This window comes from Diplotaxodon limnothrissa, linkage group LG8 (assembly GCF_057381915.1).
Source record: "Diplotaxodon limnothrissa isolate DT_005_m linkage group LG8, D_limnothrissa_male_GT1.1, whole genome shotgun sequence".
Taxonomy (NCBI): domain Eukaryota; kingdom Metazoa; phylum Chordata; class Actinopteri; order Cichliformes; family Cichlidae; genus Diplotaxodon; species Diplotaxodon limnothrissa.
Window position 1 is genome coordinate 25812027 of NC_140603.1, and position 24578 is coordinate 25836604.

Sequence of the window (24578 nt, forward strand, 5' to 3'; positions counted from 1 at the left end):
TCCAGCAAACAAGGCTTCATGAAAACATTAAGGGAGCAGAAATAGCGTCTGGAAAGAGCCAATAGGGAGGAAATATGGGGGACGAGAAAAGAGCTCACGTTTGTTTTCAGCAACTCAGCTTCTCATTCGCACATATTATACACACCGCGAGCACATAAAAGCAAGAGGTGAGAAGAGCAGGTGCTGTGGAAGGCATAACGTTTCCTGTCAAGACTGCAAACTTTTCTCTATCTCGAGTTTAAAGAAAACTTCTCTTTGGAGATTCGGTTGCTTACCTTGGCCGATGTGGCTCAGGTGAGGGTCTAGACTGGGCGAGCGGGGGTCTGCCAAGTCCTCGCTCCCACCATCTGCAGAAGAGGAGCACACAGAGAAAGACAGGGAGTGAGCTCGGTGGTGGTGGTGGTGGTGGTGGCGGCAGCGTGGCGAGGAGGTGCGAGTAAGCAGCAAGGCCACTTCTTCCTCCCCGATCAGCCAGATGTGAGATCTGAGGACACCCAGGAGGCTGCTCACACACAGACCCTCGACGTCCTTCCTCCTGGGGCCCAAGCGTCCCCTTATTGTCGCGAGGGAAGAACGCGCTGCTGAGCTCCATTTTTTCCGCCTCCGCATGTTTAGACTAAACAGTCAGTGAGCCTCTATCTCTAGGCAGGCCCAAAGCTGATAACATAATAGTTTACATTACAACCATTCCTGCATGAAGACCTGCGATGGAGCCACAATCAAAGAGCTCGCTGCGACATACATATGCTTAAATGAGGGATGACTTTGACTTGCAGTCAAACAGTGGGCGTCTCCCAAGATAGATCCACATACAGCTAATGATATGAAGATCAATTACGCCCAGGGGATCAGGCAGGCAGATTTAGCCACAGTGGATGGAGCTGAAAAGAGCAGGTTGGAGGGTGGGGGCAGCATCAATGGGCAGCACAGTCAGTGTCACCAGGGGATTGTTTCATAATCCTGCTCAAGTGCAGATGGATCTACTGTAAAGCACGACAGGCCAGCAGAGGAGGTGTGGAACAAATGATTTATGCTCAGAAGAAACGGATCCCAATAGAATTAAGTGAGCTATTAATAAATCTAAACTGAGCTACTTGTATGAAAACTAGTCTGTGGATTATCTGAGTAGAAGGATCAAAGATTGTTGCATTAGGCAGAAAGGGAAGTAGGCCTCTTTTTTTTTTTTTATCACAAAAAAGGATTAGATGTTTTGCCTCATCCCCACATTACCTTTCAATCAGTGCTCTCATCTATTGGTCCAGAAAACCCAAACAAACAGTCGAGTATTATCTCTCCCATCGCAGATTCACACATTCAGCCACGCAGCAGGCCAGATTGGCTTGCTGGTGGAAAGATCAAGCTTGTCGATGGATAGATAGAATAAGCCGTGGGGTATGTGTGTGAGAACTGGGCCGATTGTGGAAGGGGGCTCTCTGCAGAGGATTCTTCTGTGTTGTTGTCTGGATTTGTCAATTAAAAAAAAGCTTTACCAGCACACTGAAAACGCACAATTTCTACGTAACGGTTTTTGTATATTTGGCATTTACAGACAGCAGCGCAATGTATATTTCTAACACCTCCATTACACGCATGTTCGACAGCAACAAAGCCACCAAAAATAGTTTCTCACCTTGTGTACCTGATGAGCCATTTCGCCCAGTAAAATCAATGGTGTGAAAAATCAATACAGGCCTTGAAGATGACGGGCAGTAGCTACGAGAACTGCTTGCACAGTGATATGTGAAAACATGCACATGCAAGCACAAGTAAAGTGTATGAGGTTGTGTGGAGACAGCTGCGTGATATAGTGTAAGAGACTGTGCATACTTAAGTATTTTGGGTGATTTTTTTACTTATCTTTGGATACCTGTACAGTAGTTGTAAATAACAAACATCAAACCCCTATCACATGACCACAGAAACCTTTTCATTGCATTTCAAGTAAGGGGGTACTTTGTTATGGGCTGCCCTGAAGACAACCTATAATAAGAGAAGCAGCAATGAGTTTCTCCCAGAATCCAGGCAACAGATGTGACTCTTACTCTCAATATAGTGTCTATTGTGCCAAAGACTCATAGATCAGTGCTTGTAGGCTCTTTCAAAACATGCAACCTTTGTCTGCCTTGTTACAGATGACATTTAGACAGGTGAGGGTGAAGCAAAGAAGCCACCAAGGAAAGAGGGAGAGAATACAAAAACAGCTCTAACAGCTATAACAATACAAATGGCCTTTTTTCAGTTTCAGTAAATGTATGAATGTTGGGTTGTTTTTTATACTTTTGCTTGATGCTGGAATATAACAATAATTTAAGCCTTTGAGCTAATTCTATCTTTATCTTTGTATGTTTCTCCTTGTGCATTTTAATGGTATGCACTACAACTGATATCCTGCTAGTAGATTTTTGCATTGACATATTATGAAAACTCAGTATTCACATTGCCAGGTAGTCTGGAGCAGAAGCAAAAACAGCAGAAGCAACATTTATTTTAAGAAAAAATGGGCAAGAAATTGCAAATTAACAAGTTAGACTTTGTGTAAACATTGTCACTAGTATTTTCCCTGAACCTGTTAGCCCACAGCAAAGCAAATTCGAGAGTAAATGGAAAAGACGAAACACGATTACAAGAAAATGTAAAAGATCCCATTGGAGGGACCTCCCGGGAACTGCAGAGATTCTACTTAAATACCAAAGTAGAATCTGCAGAGATTCTACTTAAATACCAAACTCTTCTGAAAGAGAGTCTCCAGCTATACTCTAATGTAAATGGTAACTTCTATCCAGGTTGAAATTGAACAATAATTCTGTGTTAAATCCAACAGATGAACTGATTCTCTTCTGCTTATCTTATTGGCAACTTTTATACAGGGCATACCACTAAAGCTGCTTGACTCTTGATAAAATTCCTGCTGATGCCTACTCGGGTATGTGCAGCGGTCTTGCTGGTGCTTTCCCTGCTTTTAGGTTTTCCACATATGCACACGAAAGGGCGGGGAGTTCCCAGAACAGGGCTATACTTCAAAATATATATTATTGCTGAAGGAACAACAATCCTCTTTGGGCTAAAATGGTCTGACAGAAATAACTGTCACCCACTAAATAACAAATCTATGTTAAGCCTTTAAATCACTCCGTTACTGAGGTTTTTGGAGCCTCCTTCTCTCTACTACAGTTTTAGGACTGAGAAACATATCTTTGTGTCACCTCTATTCAAAAGAAACCTTTCTTCAAAGAAGTGCTCTCGTTACCCGTGATTTCAGTACGATGTCCATCCACACAGACCAATGGCTTATTAGGCAGGGAACATGAAAGGGGAGGACCCATGGCTGATGGAAATAGAGATATTTTCATTAAAACCTGCAAAGGCAGACAGAGGACATCATTCGAGGTTCTCACAGAACATCTGCCAGCTGGTAGTGAGAATGAAACCGAGCCAATATGTGCTCTGCAGCATATACTACTCAACTGTAAAATCAAATCACTGCTGTCACTGAACGGGGGAAAAAAGCCATTTCCAAAACAAAGATACAGTATGATGGTGCACTCTCCATGTTGGCAATTTCTTTGCCACTGTAATGCAACCGTTCTGTGTTGTGGTGTCAAAGAAGCAAGCCAATTTCAAATGTGGACAAAGAATCATTATGGAAGAAGTCAGTGTGACATCTGATAGTTATTCCATGGAGCAGCAGCTATCATTATCATTGTGCCTGACTTTCTTGGACCTGCCGGTGTTTTCAGTTCAGTATAACCTTTCCTCCTGAATGAGGTATCTTTTACAGGTACTGTGAAAGAGTGATTACTATAAATACTGATGTTTAAAGAAGTTTATTTGGCAGAAGGTTTAAGTTCCCTCTTAGATTTGGTTATTTTTCTGTGACTAATCAATCAGGTTGAACATAAATACAGCCAATAGACTCAACTCAAAAAGTGCAATCAATCCCTGTCATTCACTTAAGGGACAGTGCAAAATAACAACAGCCAGCAAAGGAGAGAGAATAAAATTGTACCTGAGCTGTGTAAGTGAGAAACACCCCGAATACTTGGAGCCCAGAGAATCGCATCCTTCAGCTCAATGACTTCACTCACTGACAACACAGTGATTCATTGCTTTGCTCAGTTCCTCCATGCCTTTTCTTCTTACCTTTGCTTATTGCTTCTGTGGGACTCCAGTGTTGCTGTGTAGCCAGCTTGTTGTCAGTCCCAAAGTTTCTCAAGAGAAGGTAAAATAGTGCACTAATTAAACACCAGTTACTCTCTGTGCCAAATTATTTTCCCCATCACCATATATCAAAATGATAAGTTAGAAGAAAAGGAGACCGGAATGCTTCGCCCTATTTCATCACTTTATTTTTCCCCTGAATGCACAAAAACGGCATTCGAAACACAGAACACACAATCGTAAACAGTTCTGCAAGTTCGGTTCAAGAATTTACACTTGCTTGAATTATCCTGGAATCCGATGAGAGGTTTCTTTCTTGAGACCTAAACAATAAATCATCCATCCCTTCATTTTCTAATCCCTATTCAGTGATAGATAGGGAATCTGTAGTCTATCCCAGCTGTTTTAAGGCATGAGGTACACCCTGGATGGGTCACCAGTCCATCACAGATCACAATCCTAGATCCAGCCACAATGTAGTTCATATGTCAATTTAGATCATTTGTCAGTAGCTTTCTTCAGAGAGGATGAATAAAAAAAAGAAAAGAAAAAGAGAGGGTGTTGTACTAATCAGAGTGACTTCACCAGCATCCCAAACTGCCAGTGTGTTGTCCTTTCAGCATGTAAAAAGAACTAAAATGGGGATTTTACCAGTTTGCTTGGCACCTCAACAATCTATGACTACTCTAGCTTTCACTGGACTAGTGGTTATAGTAAGATGGAATATTCATATTGTGGTCTCTGTTTCAAATGTGTTACTCCCGTACTTCATCAGAAAGACAGACTATATGCGAGCGAGGATAATAAAACATCCTGAAATCTATTTAACACATCATGAATTACACCATCTTGTCCTAATTTTCCAAAACAGAGACCAATTCATAGTGTTAGAAATAATAAACTTCACATTTCAAAAATGCAAATGCCAAGTAGTGAATGAGTGCTGCGTGCCTGTAGAGAGCAACAAATGCGACTGCCAAGCTACAACAGATGATTTCACCAGAGAGGACGCTGGGATATGATTGCTCAAAGGCCTCGTATTTAAACAAAACTCAAATGCACCACGGGGAATCATAAAGTTGCAGAGGTTTATGCATGCTGAAGGTCCTTAACTAAAGGTTCTGTTGACTGAATTATTAATGGTTAGCTCTATAAAATGAGTTGGTCGTACCAACTATGATACTAGAAGACATTCAAATTGGAGTGTTGCAAATGAGAAACCTGCAGGAAATCCAAGCACTCAAGAGGCTGGATAAAGTGAACATTTGGCATTTGCTGAAGAAATGACTCAAGTGATTGTGAAAATTGCGGTCTATTACGTTTCTGCCAGTCAAATAAACATATAATTTATTAATCAGCGAATGATTTTAGCACTAACTGCACAAGTAGGACTCATTTTTTTGGCAGACATTCAGCATGAAGCGTACTATCATTACCATCCAACTGAGCACTAGACCCAGTTTAACTACTACGGCTGTGTAATGGCCCTAAAAGAAAAAAATCACTGGCTACTTATTTAATTCTTTATAAGGTCACACACTAATATCTAATCTATTTTGATACAACTGACTCCTGACATTGTCATCTTTGAATATGAAAAAAAAAATCCAGTGATGGAAAAATCTTGCCATTTGGTGGTCACGTGGTCAGCTGACCTCAATTTTTGGGCACACGACGTTGCAGAACGTTGACCTTTTCAACTGAAGCATCCCCATATCAGAAAATAGTGAGTACTACGGAGACATTAACACGGACAGGAACAGCTGGAGACATCCTGCACTTCTTTGAAGTCCCCCCCCATGTGGCGGATACACATTTGCTGCATTGTAATGGAAAGTCTCTGTGGATGAGTCTGTGCAGTCCCTCATGCTTACATAGCTCATGATGAAATTTACATCCCAAGCAGAACCTAGTGGCCTTGCTAACATGCAAAGTATAATCAAGGCCTTTCCCTGGTCCACCTTTCACTCTTGAACAAGGTAAATCTGGACTCAGCAGACCTTTACCTTTTTTCCATTGCTGGAAAGTCTACTCTTTATGCTCCTTAGCGAAGTGAAGCCCCCAACACACAGCTGTTCAGTCCCAGTTCCTTGAGCTCCCTTTGCATCGAGTGTGTGGAAGTGTTCTTTCTCCTATTATCGAACACAGTCATGGTATCTTTATTTTAGCATTTGATCACGAATCAGGATCATTCCCAAGTTTTGTTTCTGATCACGTTTCCTCTTCAAAGGTGATCAACACCATCTTCCCAAGTGTTCATAATGTTTTGGACACTTTTTCCATCCAATTTGTGAGCCCGTTTGCTTTTTAAATTTATTTGGCCTTGTGGCCATCACACAGCCAAATCATCCTCCTGTTGCCCTTTTAAAATAAGTGGTGTGGTGTGTTTCTTCTGCATTAGCATGTTTTGGAAAAGTTTGCATTTGAAGCTTGATGTTGAAACCACAGCTACTTGTCTGCTGTGCTTTTCAATTTGAAACCAATTTTATACACGTTTTGGTTCAAATAGCCATTTATACCTTAAACACACAAAATAGCTGAGTGAGACACTCGTCCTCTTGTTGATGGCTAAAGTGATCAATTAATCATTAAATCACTTCAGGCCATATGTTACAGTGTGCGAGTCCCAGAAAAACTGTGCTCCTCAGGTTTGACTTTCATTTAGGGCAGATTTAATCAGATTCACAACAAAGTGGAGCAACTTAATGAATCACAACACCACAGTGTGCTGCAGGCAGCCATATGTGAGCACAGACATCTGCTCACTTGTAAAGTTGATGGGTATCTTCATTAGTGCCAGCCTCAGTGTATGCTAACATGAAAATGTATGAGGTGCCGTAAGGGACATTATTACTGAAACGCTCTCACACACACTACTGAAATTTTAGCTCTCACACACACTACTGAAATTTTAGCTCTCACACACACTACTGAAACGCTCTCACACACACTACTGAAATTTTAGCTCTCACACACACTACTGAAATTTTAGCTCTCACACACACTACTGAAACGCTCTCACACACACTACTGAAACGCTCTCACACACACTACTGAAATTTTAGCTCTCACACACACTACTGAAACGCTCTCACACACACTACTGAAACGCTCTCACACACACTACTGAAATTTTAGCTCTTACACACACTACTGAAATTTTAGCTCTTACACACACTACTGAAATTTTAGCTCTTACACACACACTACTGAAACGCTCTCACACACACACTACTGAAACGCTCTCACACACACACTACTGAAACGCTCTCACACACACTACTGAAACGCTCTCACACACACTACTGAAATTTTAGCTCTCACACACACTACTGAAACGCTCTCACACACACTACTGAAACGCTCTCACACACACTACTGAAACGCTCTCACACACTACTGAAATTTTAGCTCTCACACACACTACTGAAACGCTCTCACACACACTACTGAAACGCTCTCACACACACTACTGAAACGCTCTCACACACTACTGAAACGCTCTCACACACTACTGAAATTTTAGCTCTCACACACACTACTGAAACGCTCTCACACACACTACTGAAACGCTCTCACACACACTACTGAAACGCTCTCACACACACTACTGAAACGCTCTCACACACACTACTGAAACGCTCTCACACACACTACTGAAAAACCAAGTCATTTCAGTTGAACAGGAAGGCATTTCAGTTGAACAGGAAGGCGTTTCAGTTGAACAGGAAGGCGTTTCAGTTGAACAGGAAGGCATTTCAGTTAAACAGGAAGGCATTTCAGTTGAACAGGAAGGCATTTCAGTTAAACAGGAAGTTAATTCTTGACAAGAAAACTGAAGGAAAAAGTGTTAGATTTCAAACAAACCACTACACAGATGTCTACTCAGCAACCTGTTAGTTAGGGGTGGGTTTTTATAATCGATTTATTGATTAAAATCGATTCTGGCTTGGATAACGTGAAATCGATTCATTAAAATCCTGAATCGATTTTTTAATATAAATTTATTTTACCCGAAATGCCAGAATCTCTGGTGAAACCTCACAAAATTTCAACAACCACCAAACAGCTAAGACAGTAAATGAGAGCAGGTACACGGCTTCTGCACAAAGACGTAAACACACAGCGCGGACCCGCGGATCAGAATCAGTGAGATGTCGCCTTTCTCACCCGACAGCACGGACACGGTCGGGGCTGAAAGCCGACAGCTCGCTGACTCTGATCTGTCGGCAGGTCCGCGCTTTGTTTTCACGCCGTTTTTGCGCCGATTCTAAAGCTGTTAGTTTGATCTCTCTCCAAACAATATTGACTGAACCAGCAGCAAAAGAAGATCCAAACTGCGCTTCACATAAACATCGTCATGAATTCCCTCACTGTTTTGCTTCCACCACGATAAAATCGCACGTCATGCACAGCCCTCTCTCTCTCTTTCTCTCTCTCTGTACTTCAAGAACAGTTTCCCGTCTAAAAATCTGTTTTCTGTATTCGCTTGCTTGTTATGCACAAGTCTACTGTTGTTTACAGCGCAGTCGGCCGCTGTTTTTTTTTTTTTTAATTTTACATACTTCCGAAAAGAAAACCTAATTTCTGCCGTTCAATACTGAATAAATTTAAACTTTTTTAAATTATGCAAAATGCAAAACGTTAGCCGTGTCTCTAATAAAACCGCTGTAACGTCAGAGGTAACGTTCATATGTTGATTAATGGTTTTCTTTCGTTTTTGATGTACTGCAGAATATTTTTTATAAAATCCCAGGCCAGGAAAACCACCTTCATGTTTTTATGTGTTTTATCTTCAGTTACTTTGACACAAAGGCATCTGCTGTGATGCTCACACCTTTGATAAAGTCTTGCGTGTGTCAGCTTCCTTTTTTTAAATACAAAAATATGTAAATGTACTGATCTGAATTATAATATTTCTGACTGTCAAAATTCCCCATAATCAAATCGAATTGAATTGAATCGAATCGTGGAACAAATCGATTCTGGACCTTAGTGAGACAGCTGCATTACTTAACAATATATTAGCCTCAGCATAAGTCAAAATTTAGAATAGCGGGAGACGTGCATTATCCTGGTTATTTTTTTGGCATATGTGCTTTTTGTCTTTTTTAGCAAAGAAAAATATCTTAAAATCATCAATAAAACCAGGGAGAGAAGGCTTAGCGTTCCTCCATTTAGCACAATGGATATGATATTTACTCAAAAGTATGATGATGTTAATAATGTCTGAGACATCCAATGCTAGATGATCCATATAAAAAAAATTATGATGTAATTCAAACAGTGGCACATCATTAATATTTAGGGAAATCCAATTTTTTAAGTTGCACCAAATACATTGTCTGATAGGGCATAGGGAAAAAAAAGATGTTCTAGGGTTTCATTTTCATCAGTACAAAAAGAACACTGATCCACCTCAAAGCCAAATCTCTTTTTTTAGAAATTCTGCCACAGTATTAGTTTTGTTTAAAGTGTGTTTCTTTAACTTTAGGTAGAATAGGCTATTTCATAAATTTTTAGTATGCTTTATCCAGTGTATATGAAATAACTAAATTAGAACCATGCCATGTAACCATTCTGTTGTAACTATGAAATATTTTGTCTTTGAAGAAACTACTAACAAATTTCTTATTGCATTTTTATCAAACAGCTGACATTGCCCTAGCAATAAATTTGGGAGCACTGATGAGAAATTATTGTATATCATAAAAATTTTAATCAAATGAAGCAGAGGCAGTGGGACCAGTTCACAAAATTTGTTATATTCTCTTTGAGAACAGTTTAGACAATATTTTTCTGAAAAGTCTGTGTAACTTAGAATGACACCGTTATCATCCAACAAATCTGTTATGAATATAATATTTTTGTTCAAACCAGTCACTCTTGAAAATTGATTTTTGATTAAGTGTTATTACCCTATTATTCCATAAGGTTGAATTATGGGGAGAAGTTGTGGGTAAATCTCATTTTCCCAAAAATGCAACGTCTGTTTTATAAAGTTTGATATCTTTATGGGGATTTTATTTGCCGCAAAATCACATTTCGAATAAATTCTAATCCTGTATACTATTTTATTAAACAAGAATCATGGGATGTGGAGCTAAGTAGAGTCTGGCTGTGACAGACAAGATTTTAACCATTTAATTCTAAGGGTGCCAACCATAAATTCCAATTCTGGAGTTTTGATACCACCTTTATTGTATCCCTTCACAAGCTGAGATCTTTCTATGTAATGGGTTTTATTCCTCCACAAAAATTCGAACACATTTCTATTTATGGTTTTCATGGTATTTATCGTTTTTTTATTTTTATATCGTTTACGTGGCGCAAAAAAGGCTGGGGACTGCTGTACTAGCAGGTTGCTGAGTAGAAATCCTTGTAGTGTTTTGAAATATACCACTTTTTCCATCAGTTTCCTTGTCAGGAAACAACTTCCTGTTCAGCAGAAATGCCTCTGGTTTCAGTGGTGTATGTGAGAGCGTTTCAGTAGTGTGTGTGAGAGCGTTTCAGTAGTGTGCGTGAGAGCTAAAATTTCAGTAGTGTGTGTGAGAGCGTTTCAGTAGTGTGTGTGAGAGCGTTTCAGTAGTGTGTGTGAGAGCATTTCAGTAGTGTGTGTGAGAGCGTTTCAGTAGTGTGTGTGAGAGCTAAAATTTCAGTAGTGTGTGTGAGAGCGTTTCAGTAGTGTGTGTGAGAGCGTTTCAGTAGTGTGTGTGAGAGCGTTTCAGTAGTGTGTGTGAGAGCTAAAATTTCAGTAGTGTGTGTGAGAGCGTTTCAGTAGTGTGTGTGAGAGCGTTTCAGTAGTGTGTGTGAGAGCGTTTCAGTAGTGTGTGTGAGAGCGTTTCAGTTGTGTGTGTGAGAGCGTTTCAGTTGTGTGTGTGAGAGCTAAAATTTCAGTAGTGTGTGTGAGAGCGTTTCAGTAGTGTGTGTGAGAGCGTTTCAGTAGTGTGTGTGAGAGCTAAAATTTCAGTAGTGTGTGTGAGAGCGTTTCAGTAGTGTGTGTGAGAGCGTTTCAGTAGTGTGTGTGAGAGCGTTTCAGTAGTGTGTGTGAGAGCTAAAATTTCAGTAGTGTGTGTGAGAGCGTTTCAGTAGTGTGTGTGAGAGTGTTTCAGTAGTGTGTGTGAGAGCATTTCAGTAGTGTGTGTGAGAGCTAAAATTTCAGTAGTGTGTGTGAGAGCGTTTCAGTTGTGTGTGTGAGAGCGTTTCAGTAATAATGTCCCTTACGGCACCTCATAAAAATGCATGGGATCTCACACACACACACACACACACACACACACACACACTGTAAGGAGGCTTCTTAAATGTTCTCTGTCCACTGCTGTAGTGAGCCAATCCTGGTCTACCACAGGAAGTGGACTGTTCTGACATCCTGCCAAAGTAAATATTAGGGAACCACATCCAAATCCCAACAGACACAGCGCACAAACGCACTTACTGTACATGCACTGCTATGCACAACAGAAGCACACATTTCATACTGAAAGACCAAAGAAATCTTTACAGGGCATGCTTGAATCAATGTTCGTTTAGATTTCAACAAAGATTTTAAGACAGCTGAATAAAAAGGAAACTTATAATCAGACTACTGAATAATATCTTAGGTGGGAAAAATACAAAAAAAAATTACATTAGAGAAACTTAAACACTGTTCATAAACAACATTTTCTCTCAGAGAACTGCCGCTCACTGGATATTTCCATTCTTTTTCCAAACCATTCAGTGTAAACCCTGGAGACGGGCTGACAAGCAGTTGAGCGGGTATACCTAATGAAATTGCCGTTGTTGTATTTTCCATCCAGTATCTACAACTTGACAGAGAAACATGTGCTTTCTCACTCTACTTTAATAACAAGTGATTAACTAGTTTCACTGACTAGCATTTCTCAAACAAACTAGTGAGGGCGCCAAAAACCTCCTCAGATGCCAGTTAAATTGCTTAATTTGTACAGAAATCATAAGTGTCACCTTTTACTTTCCACTGCTATATGCCATATCTATAATAATCTAAAATACAACTACCTCCAGCTGGATAAGTATGGAAGCCCACTTCTGAATCTGACATTTGTTTTGACAAACAACAGATGATTGAGGGAAACGCAGCAGGACCGCAAAATCATATAGAGAACAAAAATACACCAGCAGACACACACAGCACTACATTTGGACACTTCCTTTCAAACTGTGGGCATTTCTCAAGATGAAATACTAACTCGATAAATGTAAAGTATTCATGTTTATGTTGTAAATGTAAAAAGAGAGAGATTACAGTCAGAGGCTTAGCTCAACAGGACTGTGTAGGTGTGATTATATCAAATCTTTTGAGACCATAGGGTTTGAGAAAAAAATGATTAATTTTATCCACTTCCAGCTTTTCTACTTAAAGATTTGTTGCCTTTAGATGATAAACAGCATCATGAACCTAATAACTATGCATTTTGCATGGTTATTTATGATCTCATAGAATTATAATGGCCATTTTCTTATTCTGACACCGATTAATTGAGCAATAATCTGAAAAATGACACCTAAAAAAGCAAAAACAAACATATTTTCATACATGCATACTTTAGTGCACTTTAACGTTAGCCACCTAGCTGGCACTGACACCTGTGCCTCCTTAAACACATACGCATTAACAAGATTACATCCACTAGAAGCTTTGGTAAACACCATTAAGGCTGTGCTGCTCAATGCCTCAACCTTGTGGTGATTTTAAAGCAATACGAGAGGAGGGATGAGGCTCAGAGCGAGGTGCACTGAACTGTTTGTCACTGGCTCTATTACCTGCAGTGACAGGGCAAAAGACAATCCTGTCAGCTCTTAAGCAGTCTTATATCAAGGGAGGACAAACTGCACCAGATATGAAGACTCCCAGCAGAGGAAATAGTGTTTGTGGGAACAGTACATTGTAGGTAAGAAGGGGCCTTAGAGGCTGGACCAGCAGTTTCACAAGCTGTTAACTGTGTTTAGGACAATGCCCATATCAGCTCTGATTTAATGTGAGGATCGCTCTGTTTTACAAGCAAGAAGGCTAAAGGGAGAAAAAGGCAAGCTAGCCAGCTTGTGAGCAAAAAACGTGGTGTACTGTGTGGGTAGTAGACACTTCTGAATGTTTCTCATGATTACTGCCTACTTATGAGAATAATGCTGCAAAAACTAAATGTTTAAAAAACAGAAAATGCACAGTCTTAGTACTGAATGCACAAAGTCGATCTGTAGGCTGCGCAGTAGACTTTACACATTTTTAAAATTACATCTATATTTAAGCCTGCAGTTTGGGGACTACAGGGAATTTGGACATCAGCGGGATCGTATCAATTCTACTCAAGTAACATATTTCACAAAAAGGGGAAATCTATCTACACATAAAAGGCATAGTGTGTCCTTATCAGCACTCTCTTTGTGGTGTGATCAAAAGCACTGCTAATAAATAGTAATAGCGATTCTTGTGGCAAGACCCAGCTCAGTAGCTGCATCGATCTTTTATAAAGAGTTGATGAAAAATACTCATCATGAAAACCTATTTTTACAGCTTACTTCTTCTTTAATTGAGTGACTATGCTCTTGTCAAAACATTGTTTTCAAAATAAAGATGACATCCTTGTTTTCATGTGTCCCAAACATGAAACAGTGCATCTGGGGTCCCACTGGGATCAGTCCTTGGACCTGTTTTGTTTTGTTTATCTCTGTTGCCTCTTGGACATATAATCTCCCAGTAATGATGACTGTCAATTATATGTTAGGCAAAAAACACACAAATGTATTTTCCTGCTTCACTGCCATTAAAGGTGACTTGTAATTTCTTGCAGCTGAACTCAGATAAAGTCCTTGTTATTGGTACTAATGATTTCTAATGGTTACCGAAAGCAATCTTAAATTTGGGAATAAGCTTTGATTAACAGCTCAGTTTCAAGAAGCACCTTAGTTTTTCTATTTATAGATTCGATATAGATACTAATATTGTCAACATCCATCCACACCCACATCTTCTTCCAATTACTAGTGCAACATATTGTATGCATGATTAAAGAGCTGGGAACACATCACTTCAGTCTTCACACAATTGCATTAGCTTCCCATTCACTGAAAAATAAGATGTTACTGGTTCCTTTTAAATTACTACATGATTTGCCTGCACTTTACATATGTCAGAACTAATAACGCTTTATATTGGACTCGAATTTCAGATCTGGGAATCAACTGCTGCCACAGGTTCAACAGTCTAGCCTTAAAGCAAAGCAGGGACTGTGCTTTTACTGTTTTAATACCAACAGTTTGGAAAAAGTCTCCTCTGATTCCAGTTACAGACAGTTTTTTCTTTCATATAAATTTATAAAACCTTTTCAAAGCTTTACCACTTCCTTCTTTATTCTTGTCGTATTTTAATTTCTCCTTCTCCTCCCATTTTATGCAGTCTGGAATACTTTAATGCTTTTGTACATTTTAACTCTGGCGGTTGTTATTATTTGTAAATTGGTCCCAAATTCCTTTTTTAAAAAGTACCAAAGAAAAACAAAGAGAACTTCATTCCTAAGCTAAGAGCACTACAAGTAATGCAGATTAATCCTTGCTGCTTGTTGCTTCCCCCTCATTTGTTGTTCCTACATATTGGTTTACCTGCTGAGGGCATGCTGTAAATCAGAGGCATCTTCCAATTTACCAAGCAGCAGCAGCAGATGCAATAAAGAAGAAATATCCTTATAACCCAGTCATGCCCAAAGCACTACAGGAGTACCTCTCTGCGTCCTGTTGTTATATAACTGTTGATTACCCAGGGGCTACGACAAATTCAAATGCGGGGCTTTTTTTTTTTAGCTGATACTACTACTGCTGCTCTTTTTATGCCTCACATGTGTTCCCAGCTACAACAACCTGTATTACACAACACAGCTAGAGTTATTTTGGAGAAGTGCTGGGCTAATGGCAACAAATTTTTAAATGAAATCTTATCTTGAAAAGAAAATGCTAGGTTAAACTGCACAACTCCAGCATGCTATTCTAGCCTCAAAACTTTTTAGCTATGTTGTCTTCATAAATTAACCAAAACCAATCATTTTGTATAAAGCCGAACAAATACATATTTATGAAATCAGCCTTTGAAATTTTTTTGGGATATCTTAGTAGATAAAATAAGTTAAATCTGTTTGTCTGCTTACTCAATCAGGAATTGAGCTACCAACCTGACACCCAGGTACACCTTAGGCCCCTGGAAGGTTCTTATCTGTATCATATATTATGCCATCATCATGTTGTGTAGCACTGCAGCGTACCCACAAAATGGGCTAATTTTTATACAAATTATCCCACATTTTATACTGACTTTATAAGCCAGATCTATCACCTAATAGGTTTTTTTTGTAACCTTTATCAGTGCAATTGAGGGCATCAGTTTTCCAAGAGCTCCAACAGATCAAATTATAGTGCCCATGCTCTGTCTTTTTCCTTACCTGTCTGCTCTACAGTTTTCTTGAAAGGTAAAATGTTAAATCTTAAGAAATAACACGTCACCATGTGATCAACCACAACAAATTTAAAACTATGTTAGTCTATAATACTCATCCCTACAAGGGCCTTTAAGCATCACACGGTTTATGCCACAAATTCTGCAGGTTAGATATGACTTCTAATTTCTTAGAAGTCATATCTAACCTGCTTATAGTCTCATCATGTTGTTTAGGATCAGCAAATGTAATGAAATGATCAAAACGTACCATATTTAAATTCTTAAGAACATGATGATGTAATCTGTTCAAAGTTTTAATGACTCTATAGACTGTCATCACCAGATGCTTGATTGGTGTAGATGCTGCTTGTCCTCATTACACAGTAACTTAAAATGTGAAAAATGCAGTCTGAAATGGTAGACAGCCTCTAATAAACCTAAATGTATGTAAATGTGAGATTGAGCGTCCACAATAAGCTGATCCGTGGAGGCCTTGCCCCACAGCCTACAGGATTCAAAGGCTCTGCTGCCAACATGATGGTGCCAGACACTACAGGACAGCCCAGAGGCTTCAGAACTATGTTGGCAGCACAAAAGGGCACCTACAAAACATTAAGCACGCAGCTTAAATACTGTGGCCAATTGCTGTAATGTGGAACATTAACGCTCAATTGGAGTGATATTTTTGGCCACATGGTAAATTAAGTCCAATATTCCATTTCAGTTCGGTTTTTGGTCTCTAACAACTGCTGAGGGAAATATCAGGCTCTTCTGTTATCTGTGTGTTTGCCATTTTGTGATGAGCAGGTGCTGTAGAGTAGATTTTTTTTTTTACTTTCACTGAAAAAAGATGTAGGAAGCCCAACATAGTGATAGATGGGATTAAACCCATGCTGAGAAATTGCAGCAAGCTGAACAATAATCTGAAACTTACTAGTAAGTTTGAGGGAGCTGAGGGGGAGCCTATTTGCAGGTGATAGTTCTCCATAGGTTCAACACCAACAACATACTTTCCCATTATTGCTTATAAACACCATCCAACCATCCATTTCCTGCCACTTATCCATGTCCAGGTCTATGCAGACACACTCAAGCCTCACTCTCCCCATCCGCCTTCTCCAGCTAGGCGGAACACCAAGGAGTTCCCAAGCCAGCCAAGCGATATAATCTCTCCAGCATCCTGAGTCTGCCCTGGGGCCTACTCTCAGTTGGATATGCCCAAAAGACCTCACCTCACGCAGGAGGCATCCTAGTGAAGATAGCCGCATCACCTTTACTGGCTTCTTTTATTATGTAGTAGCAGTGACTTTATTCTGAGCCGATCCTGGATGACCGAGCTCTTCACCCTGACTACAAGGGAGGATTCTGATTTCTGCCATCTGTATCGGCAATCAGCACTCACAGCTCGTGGCCATAGATGAGTAGGAACACATGTCGACCAGTGTATCTGGTTCTGCTTTTGATTACAGATGCTTTAAATAGGAAATGAGTAATGAGTATAAAGCTGATGTAAGACATTTTATAAGTTTCCATTTGTATTTAGGCAGATCTCAAAAATAAATGCTTACTCTTGTAAGGCTCAGTCAGGGTTAGGCATCCGTTTTAGTAAAAAAGAGGAAGGTTACTTTGCTATCAAACTTAAAAATCAAGCACTGATGAGGTTCTAACCAAAATACATCAGTATGGTAATGTGTGTGTTTACCTCGAGCATGACCTGTAATCCTCTCTAACAAAAAGACAGACACAAAAAACAAAAAAAAAGTTTTTTGGCTTAAAATGACACATGCCTCCTCCCACCTTCCAGAAAAGCCCAAAGCCTGTGACCCTGGCCACCGAGGTGTATCTAGAGGACAGCGAACAGCACGGTGGTGGCGCCAGGCCAGAGAGGTGACGCATATTTGAGTGGCTGAGTGCGTCAGGCTCTGGCTGACAGCACCACGACTCAGCAGTGTCCTGGATGGATGGAGGTGTTATGATGGAGGAAGCAGGGAGAGTGTGTATGCGTGTAACCAAGAGACAGCGAGTGGGAAAAAAAGGAGAGAGAGCGAGAGAGAAAAAGAGTGATATGCCCCGACTCCCACACTGCCATCCGATGCCGAGAAAAGCTGTGTCGCAGCACTGAGTGGGAGGTCTGCGTTTTAAATAAATAAATAAATAAATAAAAGAAAATGAATACAAGTCTGGAAAAAAAGAGAGAGAGAGAGACCACATGAAGCATCTCCTACCTTTAGTCTGACACACCACTGGGGTTACATCACAGAGCAGAGAAGTGAAAAGCATGCAGCAAAAATAAACCAAACGGAAATGGAAATGTTATAAAGGTTTTGCTTTGGCTGCTTTGAGACTCGGCGAGAGCAAAAAAGGATGAGCAGCGAAATGAAAAACAGTTCATGGCTTCTAGTCTGCCTTGAGGTGTTTCACTGAAGAGTGATGCTTTTGTTTCTTTTCATTTCTTATCCTCGACGAGGGAATGGACCACGAAAAATGAAGAGCTGGCATCACACCTGTACCACCTACCTCAGTTTAATTTCCCACTGTCCTGTGTTCTTTCCATCACTATTCCAGTCAATTTTATTTTAACCTTGAGTATTAGCAGATTGAGCCAAGTGGTCAGTCATTTCCCCCCCCAGTCGATCAGAAAATGACAAAAAAATGAAACCCACATTATATTTTTTAAGACTGAGCCAAAGGCGATGTCTTTATATTTTTGTTTTGTCTGACCAACAGTCGAAAACTTAAAAATATTACTTCAAATCCTATTTTATTCTGTAGTTTAAAAGATTCAGTGTGAGGTTTGCAGTTTGATTCCCAGTTCCTCCTTTCTGCAGAACAACGCATCCTCAGGTGCGGACAAACTAAAGCAGTTTCCGATGTCCAGGAAGTACTTGGTATCACAGCTCTGTTGCTTTTTGCAGCTGCGTGTCAATGGATGAAAGTCCAGAATAAGCAAAGCAAACTGCGCCTCCTCACAAAAAGGAGCATTTAATGACAAACCTTGTTGCCACCCAGAAGGAGACTGACCACCACTGTTGGTCAAGTTACTTGAAAAAAGTAATCAGTAACTAATTACTGATTACTTCCCCCCAAAAAGTAATCCTGTTACTTTACTGATTACTTATTTTCAAAAGTAATTAATTACTTAGTTACTTTTTAAAAACACGATTTACAACCTGAATAGGTGATAAAGCGATAGATCTTTCAGCCCAATTCTACTTTTTCTGCATAATCCATCATACAAAATGTAATCAAATGGAAAAGTCTCTTTTTTTTTAAACTTGTTTTATCAGTTTTAATCTTTTAACTTTATGCATCAAGCAAAAATTTAATTATATGCGACATTCTCTGACTGGAAGAAATTTGTTTAACATTTAAACCTATTTTCTGCACATTCCAGCACATAAAATAAAATATTTTGTGTGTTTACACTCACTCTTTCAAATAGATGCAAGTAAAACACAGTAGAAAATAAATAAAATCAAAGACTAGCGGTCCTGTTGCTCTATTTTCACCTGTAAAGCAGGAGTGGGGTAGGCGGAGGTTTACCCTGGTGCAGGTGTGCCGCAGCGGTCAGTTGAAGAAACCGCGAGTTTCTCTGTGAATTTCCCATTACGTCGTAGCGCACTCGGTGCTTGCTTGGAGGTTTAGGGGGGTTAAAAGAAGTTTTCTTCCCACGCAGTGAACAGCGGACACTAATGTTTTTGTCACTTTTTACGGAATCAAACTCAAAGTAAGGTCAGTACTTCCACGCTTTAAACGCTGCACGCTCATACTCTCTCCCGCACTCAATATATGATCCATTCTTGATCTGCACACAGCTGTTGTCACGAACGTCGCACTCGCTTACGTCACTGTCATGAGACAGTTTCGCAAAAAAAAAAAAATCACGGTTTTAGTAACGCAGTATTTCTACGGGAAAGTACCGGTAATCTAATTACCGTTTTTGCAATAGTAATCCCTTACTTTACTCGTTACTTGAAAAAAGTAATCGGATTGCCCATCTCTGCTGACCACTAGTGGGTTACTGGTACCAGCAGTGACAAGGAAACTAGCAAAAAAAAAAACACAACTAGAGAAAAATCCGTCGGGTTGGATAAGCAGCCACTACAAAGCTTCACTAGCAATCAAAAAATAACATCAGGACAATGAGTGATGAGCAAATTGCTTTATATCTAGATGGGGCTTTAAGTATGGAAGCAAGGACACATAAGTCTTAAGATTAATTACAGTAGTTTGCTAGCCACTAATAGAATACAGTAAGAAATGGGAGGCCTGCTTTTGAAATAACCCACATTTCTATAACAAACCTGCCTCTGTTATTGTTTTAAACTGTACACAAGCTGTGCAATAACTTACAGTGACATGGCTCAGAAAACAAGAAACTGCAGATCAGTCAATTTGGTGATCAATTATTTAGGTTTGTTGAGAGAACATACTGAAGCGGCTGCTGAGGAAACCTGATTTGTGGTTGTTTGTTGTTCCAGTGCAGCACTAAGAGCAGCATCACCTCTAGTTTCCTTTGACCTCAGGCTGTCCACAGCGAGAGGAGGGGTGTCTGCGACTCCTGCTAGGGTTGCAGATGCCACTCTCTGCACTGATGAAGAGTGTTTAATGAGAAACGCTATGGATCGTGATGAATTCACGCAGAGAGGTTAGAGAGAAAAGCTCCCGCTGCAGTTAGTGCTTCTTCATTATGATGGGAGATATTTACAGCCTTTCGAAATTACTCTCGTGTTGAATGACAGTCATTACCATACAGCAGCTTAAAGAGGAACACTGCTAAATTTGAACCTTTTTCACATTGCTTAGGGGCCCTGTCTGCAGTGTGGGGATTTGTAAGCTTCACAGCAAAACCAGGAATGTGCAGAGAAATTTGTAACACATCTTGCATTTTGCCAGCTCCACAGAATGAAGACATAATGGATTCCTAAAAGTTCAAAATCAACAATTCTGCCACAGAAAACGCTGAAACACAACACCAGACGAGGACAAACTGCCCATTTTATTTTGTAAGCAACTGTGCAGACATCACTTATCGAAAAGGTACGCATTAGTTTGCCTGGAGCACCAATTATTTTTCCTGTCTACCTCTGCCTTTTCAGAGAGAATAAAATTAGCTTTCTCAAATGAAAATGCAATGACCTGAAATTATACGCCATTTTAAAATGCAGAGGGAACACGGCTTGTGATAAAATATAAATTTAATAAAATTCAGATGACCAGCGCAATATTCAATGTTAATAACACAGCTCAAGGCTGTGGTTTAAATACACACTTTATTACGTACATCTGTTCAACTCCTAGTTAACATGAATATTCCATCAGCCAATCACAGCACAGCAACTCACTTCATTTAGGCATTCTGACATGGGAAAGACAACCTGCTGATATTCAAACAGAGCATGAGAATGGAGATGAAAGGTGATTTAGGTCACTTTGAACATGGTTCAGGGTGTTCTGAGTATTTCAGAAACTGGTGGTTTACTGATTTTCCCACAGAGCCATGTCTAAGGTTTACAGAAGGTGGTCTATCCAAATATCCAGTGAGCAGCAGTTCAATGGGAGAAAATGCCTCATTGGTGCCGTAGGTCAGAGGAGAATGGCCAGACTGCTTCTTGCTGATAGGAAGGGAACAATAACCCAAACAACCACTCATTACAACCAAGGTATGCAGAAGAGCCCACTAATCATCGAAACAGATGGGCTACAGCAGCAGACCACATGGATGTCACTTCTGTCAGCTTAGGCTTGAAAACTGAGGCTACAATTAAAAACAGAAGATTGGACAAACATTGCCAGATCTAATTATTGTGTTTCTGCTGCATCATTCAGGTTATAACATGAAAGGGTCAATCCATTCTGGCTTGCAGCAAAGGTTCAGGCTGCTGGTGGTATAATGGTGCTGGGGATATTGTCTTGGCATGCTTAGGTCGCTTTAGTAACAACTGAGGGGGTGCCCAACTCCAGGCTCCAGGGACCGGTGTCCTGCAGGTTTTAGATGTGTCCTTGCTCCAACACAGCTGATTTAAATGGCTAAATTGCCTCCTCAACATGTCTTGAAGTTCTCCAGAGGCCTGGTAATGAACTAATCATTTGATTCAGGTGTGTTGACCCAGGGTGAGATCTAAAACCTGCAGGACACCAGCCATTGAGGCCTGGAGTTGGACACCCTGCTTTATGAAAACAATTTCCCCATCTTCTGATAACTGGATAACCCACCATGTGAAAAAGCACAAATCATCTCAAACTGGTTTCTTGAACAGAACATTGGATTCACTGTGCTCAAATGTTATACAGAGTCACCAAATCTCGAGATGTGCATTTTTAAGTACAGCCAGCCAATCTGTAGCAAACTGTGTAATGCTGTCATGTCAATATGGATGTTTCCAGCACCTTGTTGAATCTGTGCCACAATGAATTACAGCAGCTCCAAAGGCAACCGGGGGTCCAATTCAGTACTAGCAAGATGTACATAATAAAGTGGCCCATTTAAACTCCTCTGGTAAAGAAACTGGTACTTATAGTGGGGTTTTTTTGCCCCCTCAAAAACCACATCCATATGCAGACTGTATGAGCCAAAATTAAAATGACTGAGCTTCAAATGACCCTCCCTACCTCCTGAGCCGCAGCCATCCTCAATAGCTTCTCTCATGGACTCATACAGGTTATTTTGCTCTCCATGAACTGTCTACATGCATTATGAATAATTATTTTGTTGAGTGGCCATTTGGTGATTTTCATTTTGAAGAGCAATAGCCGGAAAATGAGTCATGCTTTCATAGAATATCAACTAATTGAGGGATCCTGCACCAATGTAAAACTTTCAAAAGAACAACAAGTGTAAACAGAGAATCCCATTTGCAGGATAGGAACTACTCTCAATAACAGAATGCAATTACTTGTTTATTTATAGTGATTTAATGCTTAATTTAATGATTAATTATACCTTTTTATTTGGGCCTCAGCCACAGAGTGCACTTCTTCTGGTGGAACACCAGGTAAATGCCGAACAAATAACAGGTACAAAAAAAGGCCTAGCATACAGCATGTCTAAAATGGCCAGAAACACAAAAACAGGACTAAAGAGGTTGTTTGAAGTTGGATTGAAAAAGGTACGACGGCAGACGAGTGAAGTGTCATTTTGTTTCTCTCCATTTTGGAAAAAGGAGAGAAAGCTTTCAACCTGTTGGGCAGGGCAACAATTAGTGAAAGAAAATGGAAAGAGAGGAAAAGATGCAGAAACAAAGCAAGGTGGCCATTGACTGTGTGGCCATAGTAACAGATGAAGCAGTGAGGGTGGAGAGAGGTGAAACAGAAAGACGGCACAGGCTGTCCTTGCTACTGCAACCTCTTCCACGGCGCTCTGTTATTCTTATCGTATGCTTGCCCACAGCGATGCAATAATTCACTCTGCTCTCAGTGTCATTGCGATGATAGGAGAGGGAAGAACTACATATACCCCCCACACACACATACGCACAAAGATTATACCCTCAGCTGCATTGGAGATAGGTCTACAACTGCAAACAAGAAGGCCTAAATAATGAAGTACACATTAAATATAAAACAGACTGGGGCATTGAAGAGCCAACAGCAAAGCTTACACGTAGTAGGACGAAAGTAGGCTACAGCATGTGGCTGGATGTCTCATCATCAACATGAAAGCTAGACTCTATTAAACCCTGTGTGTGCTGATGTGGGCTATATTTAGTGTTTAGTGTTAGGTCTATACAGGCCAGAACATCCAGACTGGCCAACAGCCTGTATCCACAGGCTGTGAGGCTCCTGAACTCTCTGCCCCCCTCTCACGGACAATAACCATATCCAACTTCTTAATAGCAATGAACTGGTCTGCATTGGTGCATCATATCTTTATTCTCTTCCCCCTCCTGCCCCCCCCCCTCTTACTTAAATAGATAACTATCATATCTGATATCATATCTCACAGTACAATAATATTGAATGGGTTGCATTGTTGTATTTTGTCATGTTTCTCAGGTCTTTGTCTGAATTTCTACGAACATTATTGCTAAGGATTGTCTTATTGCATTGGAGTCACACTGGGTTAAATATGTACACTTGGGTTTTAAGGGGTATTTATTATTTTCTTCTTTTTTTGGGGTTGTATGGAAGCCCCAAACGCAATTTCATTGTTCTTGACAATGACAATAAATAAATAAATACTAAATACTAAAACATTAATATGCACATATGCTAACAGAACCCCCCTCTCAGCTTATATTTCTATATAGATATATTGACAGAAATTTGAAGCCATGGCATTTAATCTGGGGGGATGTTATGACCTTATGCTATGGATTTATTTCATATTAGGTTCACTTTTGTATTTTTGCATTTTATCGTTTATTTTGTTTCAACTAATTCAATTTCTTTGTCCCAAATATAGCATTTAATGCATTATTTGATATCTATATATTAAAATAATAATTGTTTATTTCTGGTTTTATATTATAATGTTTCCTATTGATTTTTATTGATGTTATTGATTTTTTTTTCCATTGTATTGTTTACTGGCTTAACTATAGTTGTCACAGTAATGTTGAATTTTATTTCTTCTGTCATCTTATATGTTCTACTTTTGTTTTATTTATTTATATATATAAAAACACCCAGCACGCCCCTGCGGGCGGTTTATCCTTCAAGCTCGGGTCCTCTACCAGAGGCCTGGGAGCTTGAGGGTCCTGCGCAGTATCTTAGCTGTTCCCAGGACTGCGCTCTTCTGGACAGAGATCTCCGATGTTTTTCCCGGGATCTGCTGGAGCCACTCGCCTAGCTTGGGAGTCACCGCACCTAGTGCTCCGATTACCACGGGGACCACCGTTACCTTCACCCTCCACATCCTCTCGAGCTCTTCTCTGAGCCCTTGGTATTTCTCCAGCTTCTCGTGTTCCTTCTTCCTGATATTGCTGTCATTGGGAACCGCTACATCGATCACTACGGCCGTCTTCTTCTGTTT

General features: G+C 40.1%; 1 protein-coding gene across 1 annotated transcript in view; it reads right to left on the minus strand.

Annotated features, from left to right (window-relative positions):
* The window catches only part of tanc2b (tetratricopeptide repeat, ankyrin repeat and coiled-coil containing 2b), a 190091-nt gene that overhangs the window by 89763 nt on the left and 75750 nt on the right, over positions 1-24578 (minus strand). Inside the window, exon 4 of the mRNA XM_085361558.1 lies at positions 276-347. Coding sequence (XP_085217684.1) covers positions 276-347 — 72 coding nt within the window. The remainder of the gene's footprint in view (positions 1-275; positions 348-24578) is intronic.